General features: G+C 34.8%; 1 protein-coding gene across 1 annotated transcript; it reads right to left on the reverse strand.

Annotated features, from left to right (window-relative positions):
• Positions 1–6,899: 6,899 nt before the first annotated feature.
• Positions 6,900–7,879, reverse strand: LOC108466234 (uncharacterized). Its single transcript, XM_017766577.2, has one exon. The coding sequence runs from the start codon at positions 7,858–7,860 to the stop codon at positions 7,108–7,110; it is 753 nt and encodes a 250-aa protein (XP_017622066.1). The 5' UTR covers positions 7,861–7,879; the 3' UTR covers positions 6,900–7,107.
• Positions 7,880–9,150: the final 1,271 nt, after the last annotated feature.

Raw genomic sequence — 9,150 nt, forward strand, 5'->3', positions numbered from 1 at the left:
TTTTTTAAATTTAAGGAAGTAGGTTGTTTTTAGAGAAAGAAATGGAAAGTGCATCCAGTTGGACGTGCTTTCTGTTTCTCTCTCCTAGGGTTAGGGTTTTTAATGTTTTTAGGTTTAAGATTTTAATACTTTTAGGTTTAGGGTTTTTGAGTTTAGAGTTTCTTAAAAAAGGTTTGGAGTTTTCGATTGAAACCAGAAAATTTCAAAGGTAGTTTTGAGGAGTTGGGGATGTGATAATGCATCTTATAACACATACATTTCATATGTCGTGGCAGGATAGAACTATCACATCAGAAACCCATTTTGGGGAAATATGGTTTCGAGGTGATTGTGCTAGATAAGATCAGGGGTCGAAGTCCAAGTGGAGGTCCCAGTCAGTGACCGTGATGCGATCACGGGTTCAAGTATAATCAGGGGCCAGTTGACGGTCGTTACACGGTCACAAGTTCAAGCTTTTTGGATACCCCACAAATGATGCCTTATATATACCATACAAAAGATTGAGACCATAATCATAGGGAAAAGCGGATGGATTTCCGGTGTAATAAACATAATTTTTTCCTTTATTTCCACGTAGTCAATATCTTTAACCTTTCATTTTTATCTGAAGGTTGACACCTTGGTGGACACAAGAGGACTCTCAGAGGGCGAGCAAATGTTTTGATGAAAGTAGAGGTCAAACTTGGGTCGGCACGGTAGCGGTTGTAGTTATTAATGAGTTGTTTAATAATGGAAACCACTATCAGCCTGAAAGGAGCATTACCTTTACTCCACCGAAATAGTCGCTTCAAGCCTAAGAGTCTTGCGTCCACAATGGTGTCGACTTTGGATAAGAAGGAAGGTTAAAGATATTGGTTGCTTAGAGATGAAGAAAAAAATTATGTCGATTATAGCAAGAAGACCCATAAATTTCCCTTATGATTTTGCCCTCAAACTTTCGTATGTTATTTATAAGGCAACATTTTCAATTTTTCAAAAAGTTTGAATTCATGGCCGCATAACTACTAGCAACTGGCTTCCCCATTATACCTCAATCTATGATTGCATAACTACCATCGATTGAGACCTCTACATATACTATCACTCGTGACCGTACAAAGCAAAATCACCTCGTAACTCGACTTTCCCAGGATAGACTTCGGAGGTAATGGTCCCATCTTAGCATGATATATGAAATGTGTGTGGCTCGAAGCAATGTCACATCATCAATGACTCAATAATACCTTAAACATCAACAAAAAAATTTTAGCAACATAATTTTTAACACCAAGAAGTGTTTATAGATGAAAGATGAAGAGGCTGTGGGAGAAGATTTTTGAGGAACAATGAAGCATGAAGTGGAAGACCTCTTTTTTAGGCGTAGAGGAAGGGTTGGATTTCAAAGTAAAAATTTCCCGCAGCCCAAAACGCGTTGCATGACTAGCGTCTTTTAGGAATATATTCAAAACGTGCTTAAAAACAGTTGAAAAATTGGACAGGCATGTACTTTTAAAGAAAAATGCTAGAGAAAACACACCCAACCGGGTGAGCTTTCTCTAACATTTTTTCTACTGAAAATTAAAAGCAGTTACCCCAGAGAACATTTTTGTATAATTGATGCATGTTCTGAGGCGCCAAATACTATTGGAAGCACTATTTTGATGAAATTATATAAATTCAGGAACACACTTTCAAATAATACTTTGTATTTCATTATCCTTGTTCGGCGAATGCGTGTATTCATAAACGAATATTGATGCATGTATTCCCTCTCTCATTGGCTTATTTTCCTATTAACGACACATACTTTACATAACTTAGATACACAACAAATTAATATAAAAAATTGAACTGTTGAGTCTCGAAACTTGTGTGTACTTCTTCTAACAACCCTCTAATATTTTTTTTGGTATTAATCTAATTCGTGACCTATATTGAAATGAGTCAACAAGTGAAATCCATTATTTACTACAACAATCAAATATGTAATATAGAGGTCGGGGTGGCATTTGTAGGAGCACAGTCCATGGAATTGATGTTCAATCATACCATTCAATTGTGTGAGATACAAACTAGAATTAGGAAAAAAGTCGGAGGATCAACCCAGGGAAGAATTTCGAGGTTGCAATGTAGATATCTTGCTTTCGTTGATCACTATAGGTATGACCTATTTGAAGTGAATGACGATCTCCAGCTCAAGATGGTCATATTATCGCATGTCTCAAGCGAAAATGTTATAATTGAGTTATATGTCGAGTTTGCTGAGGTTGATGGATTTAGCCCATCTTTGGCCACCATTGCGGCGAATGTTGGAACTGGAGTTGAAGTAGAAAGTCCTATTATACGGTTGTGCATTGGATTCACTAGCTTGTTATAAATCTCCTACTATGATATCCACGAAACATCTATGGGTAGACACTTGTCAGTCTCCTGCATGAATCTAAAATTCAGGAGCCAGTATTAGCCAGGGTATGAGCATAACCCTAATCTTGACATTCGGGCTCGACATTCAATCAGTGCGTTTGATTTTAAATTCTATGTAGGCTCGCTGCCATGGGCCGAAAGCACTTATATTGGGGGTTCATCGACGTACACAAGACACCAAACTAGTGCAGATTTTAGCGGCATATGGGTTACAGAAGAACCGATGACTTACTTCTTTCCACAAGGACTGATGAGGGTACATCGAACCCCTTATTAGAAGGGGACAATGAAGGCACAGACGAGGAAGAATATGCGGCTGAGGAAAAAGATGTAGATAAGGAAAAAGATGTGACCGATGAAGAAGATACATGTGAGGAACAAGGGACAACGAATGCATTTGACGGAGAGGAGTCAGACCCTTAGCCAATCCAGCAGTACAGACTTGATGGTTCGGAGGTGGCATTATTTTTCGAGTCAAAGCTGGTTCCAATAGAGCCAGGACCTTGCGGGTTTGACGTTAACGACTTGGACAATGCTCTGGATCCATATCCGTGATACATGGCATATGAACCTCTGCCTCACATGACCAACATTGACCTATCGGTCGAGGGTGTTTCCGTATTACAATCTGGTGACGTAATACCGCTTAGTATTAGTTAAACATTAGCCAACCAATGAGCTAATATTTGCTTCTATTTTTCTTTACATACAAAAACCATGTGAGGACATCATACAAATGATATTAATGTAATTTATGAATAATTTTAATAACCAAATTGTTTGAAAAAATTACAAATGTACAAATGAATGTACTATATTTAGGGCACCAAAAATAATAGTCCTGACATGTCTCGCTCATGGTCGCAACATCACCTCTGCATTTTGAAAAACTTTACGTTTTAGTCCTTCAATTAACATCGGTGTTTCATAAGAGCTTTCATAAGCTCGTTTATAACCTGTAATTTATTTAATAATGCATTTATTAAATTTTGAAACCTTATAACTTGTATAACTTGTTTATTATATGTGCAAATGAAATTGTAGATTGCTCCGACAATAAATGTGAATGCATAAAGTAAGGATAATTAGGTAAAAATATCACATATAAATGTTATAAGAAATTAAGGTATAAACAAAAATAATGTTCAGATAAAAAATCACACATAAGTGTTATAATAAATGAAGATATAAACGATAAAAGTTATCTGATTATTGATGTGACTCAATGATCACATGTAAATGTTATAATAAATTAAGGTATAAATGACAAAAATACTTAGATAAAAAAATCACATGTAAGTGTTATAATAAATGAAGATATAAACGATAAAAGTTATCTGATTATTGATTCGACTCAATGAATTCAATAACAAATAAGAGGTGTGATAGAGTAATCGCGTTGAAATTTGAATGCACAAAGTAAAGATATTTAGGCAACAAAGATCACATGTCAGTGTTATAATAAATGAAGGTACAAACGATAAAAGTTTCAAATTATTTATTGGACTTAATGAATTCAACAAAAATTAAAAGGTGCGATGGAATAACACGCCGAGCTATGAATAAACAAAGTAAGGATATTCAAATAAAAAGATGGCATGTAAGTATTATACATATATAAACAGCAAAAGTGATTTGATTATTGATAGAATTCAAGGAATTTAATGAAAAATTAGACATGAAATGAAGTGATCAAGCTAAAATTTGAACGTACATAGTAATGATATTTAGATTAAAAAATTATTACATTTAAGTATTAAGGTATCAACGACAAATGTATTTTTATTATTGTTGACTCAACTTAATGACTTCAATAAAAATAAGAAGTAATTACAATGATGAAGTAATTGTGTTGAAATGTTGTCACCCAAAACTAAATAAAAGATATAAGGATTGAAAGGAAAAACAATCTATTTCATCCGGATTAACTAAAATCCAAATGAGACCTATATATATTATTAAGTATGACTCCTATTTTAGTAAAATTTGAGAAATAATCTTCTAGTTAAACTCTGTTTATTTGTATCAAACAAACTCTGATTAGTCTAGATTATTTTATTATTATTTGACCCATGAATTTAGCCTATAAATAGACTCTTTTACAACCTTAGAAAATACATCCATTAGAGATTAGAACTCATAATACATTTAGAGATTTTATGTTTATGTTTTGAGGGTTTTTTGTTTTCGGGGTTTAGTTTTTTATCTCTATCTTTTGTACTCTTCGTTCTTTTGCCATTATAGTAAAATTATTTTTGCCTGTGGTTTTTTATCCTCTTTGGAGGGGATTTTCACGTTAAATTTGCGTATTCAATTTCTTAATTTCTTCCGTTATTTTTATTTGTTCGTTGTTTAATCGGATCGATCCCCAACAAGTGGTATCAGAGCTAGTTTAATTTTCATAGATCAGCCCATTTAGAGATGATAGCAACAAGGTTTGAAATTGAAAAGTCTGATGGTGAGATAAATTTTAATTTGTGGCAAGTTTGAATGATGGCAATTCTAGTTCAAACTGGCTTAAAAAAGGTTGTTACTGGGAAAAACATGAGAATCTAAATCAAACAGAATGAGAAGAGCTTGATGAAAAGGCCTTATCTGCAATCTAGTTGTGCCTCACAAATACGGTATTGTAGGAGAAATTGATGTAGAAGACCTCATCTGCATTGTGGAAAAAGTTAGAAACTCTTTATGCAACTAAGTCTTTGGCTAACCGTTTAGTGTTGAAACAACGTATATTTATGTTTTGCATGAACGAATGTGAGCTTCTTAGAGATCACATCAGTCAATTCATTACTCTTTTAAATAATTTAAAGAACGTTGAGGTTTAAATTGATGATGAAGATCAGACTATGCTATTATTGTGCTCTTTACCCCCTTTATACAAGTCTTTCAGGGAGACCTTAATTTATGGTAGAGACAAACTCTCGTTCGAAAATGTGAAGAGTCATTTGTTGAATAAAGACAAACTCGACAATGAGTTTGGTTTAGATAGCAAGGCAGATAGGCAAGCTTTCGTTTTGGTAACATCAAACAAACGAGACAAAAGGTGCCGCTATTGTAAAAAGTTAGGTCATGTCAAAGCAGATTGTTATAAACTGCGAAATAAAAGAGTTGCTGAGAGTAACGAGGAAGATGTAGCTAGTGCTAATTTGGTCGATGAAAGCGGTGATGATTTCTTGTTAGTTTCAACAAGCGATAACTCCAAGCTTACGTTCGAGTGGATCCTAGATTAGGGATATTCTTTCTACATGTGTCCCAATAGAGAATTGTTCTCCACATACAATTTAGTTGAAGGTGGAGTTGTGTGCATAGGAAACGATTCATCCAGTCAGGTAATTTGTATTGGTACTGTTAAAATTAGGATGCATGATGGGACGATTAGGACACTCTCAGATGTCAGGTATGTACTTGATTTATGAAAGAATCTCATCTCCTTGAGTATTTTAGACTTGAAAGGATGTAGAATGAACATCGATTCGAACAACATTAAAGTATCTCATGGAGCTCTCATTTTGTTAAAATGTAAAAAAACTGGTAGTCTTTATATTTTGGAAGGTTTTACAGTGACCGGTGAAATCGGACGTCCCTCGTCCATTATGGAGTCGAAAAAAACTCGTTTGGAGCGGAGGCAACTTGGTCACATGAGGGAAAAATGTATGATTATTTCGTTGAAGAGAGGTTCTCTCTTGGATGCAGGTTTTGAAAAGTTAAGGCACTATATTCGTGAAAATTAGACCCGAGTTAGTTTTGATTTGACAGTGTACAAGTCGAAGGCTAGAAGTCTTCTAGTTTCTAAGCACAGATTCAACTCAGATAATTCCCTGCATAGTTCAAGATAGCCCATAGCTGGCTTTGGCAAAGATGGCGTTATGGAAATATGAGTCAAGGTGGAGATTTGTTAAGTATGACTCCTATTTCAGTTAAATTTGAGAAGTAATCTTCTAATTAAACTCTGTTTATTTGTTTCAATCAAACTCTGATTAGTCTAGGTTATATTATTATTATTTGACCTATGAATTTAGCCTATAAATAAGCTCGTTTACAACCTTCAAAAATACACCCATGTTTACATTTTGATTTGAGGGTTCTTTGTTCTCGGGGTTTAGTTTTTTATCTTTATTTTTTATACTTTTCGTTCTTTTGTCATTATCTTTGCCCGCAGTTTTTTATCCTCTTTAGAGGGGTTTTTTCACGTTAAATTTGTATGTTCAATTTCTCAAATTCTTCAACTATTTTTACTTGTTCGTTGTTTAATCAGGTCGATCCCCAACATATATATATACTTAAATCTAGGCATTAAAGGTCAGGCTAGCCAAACAACACATTCAACTTGCTACAAACACATACCAATTCTAATAAATAATCAGAGTACTCAATATCTACGCACTTTAACAAAGCTGGCAAGCCAATTTGATTTTTTATAGTATATAAACACACATATAAGCAACTCCTTGCAAGAAAGATACATTTCTCATTCATTCATTAGCAAAGGACCAAAATGAAAAAACGTTGTTGCAAGATTATTAATGTTGTCCGGAAGAAAAAGAAAATTAACATTGGATAACACGAAATTCAGACTCTAAACTTTGATTTTGCATCATATAGCGAATTGACGAAATTGCAGACACTTATTAAAATTAAAAAGAAAAGAAAATAACTAGCAGCGATCACATTTGTTTTGCAACACCACGAAAAGTCATGCATTTAATTTTTATCGTCCTCATCAGCAGCAGCACCATCATCATCATCATCATCCTGCTCTGGTGGTGGAGGTTCATTTAGATCCAACAAAAAACTGGTTTTGGGCTGATTGAGATCAATATCCAAGCCCCTCCTCCCTCGTCCTCGTCCTCGCCCTTTACCTCTCCCTCTCCCTTTCCCCGACGAAGAAGCCTCCTCGCCTGCAACAACAACACTCATGTTCGAGTCTTCACTCATCTTTTGCATGGTTTCAAGAGCCAAGTTCAACAGAGTGGGAGCTAGTTGCTCCCTCGGGTTAGTTTCATCATCATTATTAGTTTCAGGAGAGCCCTCAGTTGGCGTAAATGTTGGCGGAGGCAATGCTCCTGGGGTTTCCCTTTGATGGGATTTCAGATGCCCGAACACCGCCTTCCAGGACGTGAAATTTTTACTACATACGTAACATGTAGGTTCACCTCTTGGAATTTCCATTTCCCTTTTCTTCCTTGCATTTGATCCACTGCCACTGCCAGACCCAATCTGAATAGCAACATCAGTAGTGCTCCCTCTTTTTCTAGAGGAAGAACCCTGGCCCTTCGGATCATCTATCCCGGTCTCATTAGCGTCATCAATGCTCATATTTTGCCCATCAACAGATTCAACACCACCACCCACATTATCTCCTTCATCATTTTTCTCAGTGGTGCTGCTCTCGTTCTCACATATCATCTGCTTAGAGGAGGGTTTGTCTTTGGGTGATTCAGTAGGAGTGGTCATGTTTAATTGATTGTGTTGAGATATCACAATGCCTGGATGTTGCTTGTGTTATATACTAGTTTTGAATTTAGCAGCGGTTAGTTCCCGTTAACCCCATTTGTAAATCAAAAAGTTGCATCTTTCCATGTATGGATATATCTCGCTCAACGTACGGTGAGGATGGCATATCATATTCCATCTTAGAAGGTCACATTTGTTAAAAGAGCATTTTTGGTATGTTTTCTTTTAGATGTAAATCACATTATGTGATTTCCATATATGGAAAAACGGTATTATAAAAATCCAGGCATGCACTTAGCTAATATTTAGAATAATCTTCCTCAACTTGCCTTGTAAATAAGCACAGCCTCCGTGTATACTAAATAGTTGAAGATGCACTAATTAATTGGCTCAAGTTGGTGCCAAATAAGGCAAATTTCATACGTGTATAACTTACCAATTAAGAGTAAGCTTAGCCAAAACACCAATGTATATTTTTAATGAAAAACAGACATATATAATTTGGGATTAAGGGAAGTGTATCGAATGGTAGCGTTATTAATTAAATTAAATTATAAGTTTTTAAAGATGACTATTAGTTGCATATTAATCTTGATTTTGCCGGTTATAGTTTATATTTTTAATAAAGAAGTCGTAATTTGAGATTAAGTGGAGTGGTTCAAAAGATATACTTATTAGGTAGTCACAATGGATCGAGTTAAACTATAAGTTCTCAAACACAAACATTTGCAACACATTGATATTGAATTTGTCGGGGATGGTTTATATTTTTAATAAAAGAGGTGAGATTAAGGGAAGTCCAACAGCTATATTTATTAGCTAGTTGCATGAATCGATTGAGTTAAGTTATAATTTCTCAAAGACGCATATTAGCAGCACATTAATCTTAATTTTGACGGCGATAGTTTATATTTTTTTAAAAAAGGTAATAATTTCATATTAAGGGGAAGTTCAATTGCATTATTTATTAAGTAGTTGTAAGAATTGATCGATTTAAAACATAAATTCTCAAACACGACCATTAGCAGCACATTAGTCTTGATTTTTTCTCGGCGATGGTTTATATTTTTAATAAAAGAGGTAATAATTTGAGATTAAGGGGAAGTCCAACTACTATATTTATTAGCTAGTTGCATGAATCGATCGAGTTAAGCTGTACATTCTCAAAGACGCATATTAGCAGCACATTAATCTTGATTTTGACTGCGATGGTTTATATTTTTAATAAAAGAGGTAATACTTTAAGATTAATAGGAAGTCCAACTGCTATATTTATTAGCTAGCTACATG

This window comes from Gossypium arboreum, chromosome 7 (assembly GCF_025698485.1).
Source record: "Gossypium arboreum isolate Shixiya-1 chromosome 7, ASM2569848v2, whole genome shotgun sequence".
Lineage (NCBI taxonomy): Eukaryota > Viridiplantae > Streptophyta > Magnoliopsida > Malvales > Malvaceae > Gossypium > Gossypium arboreum.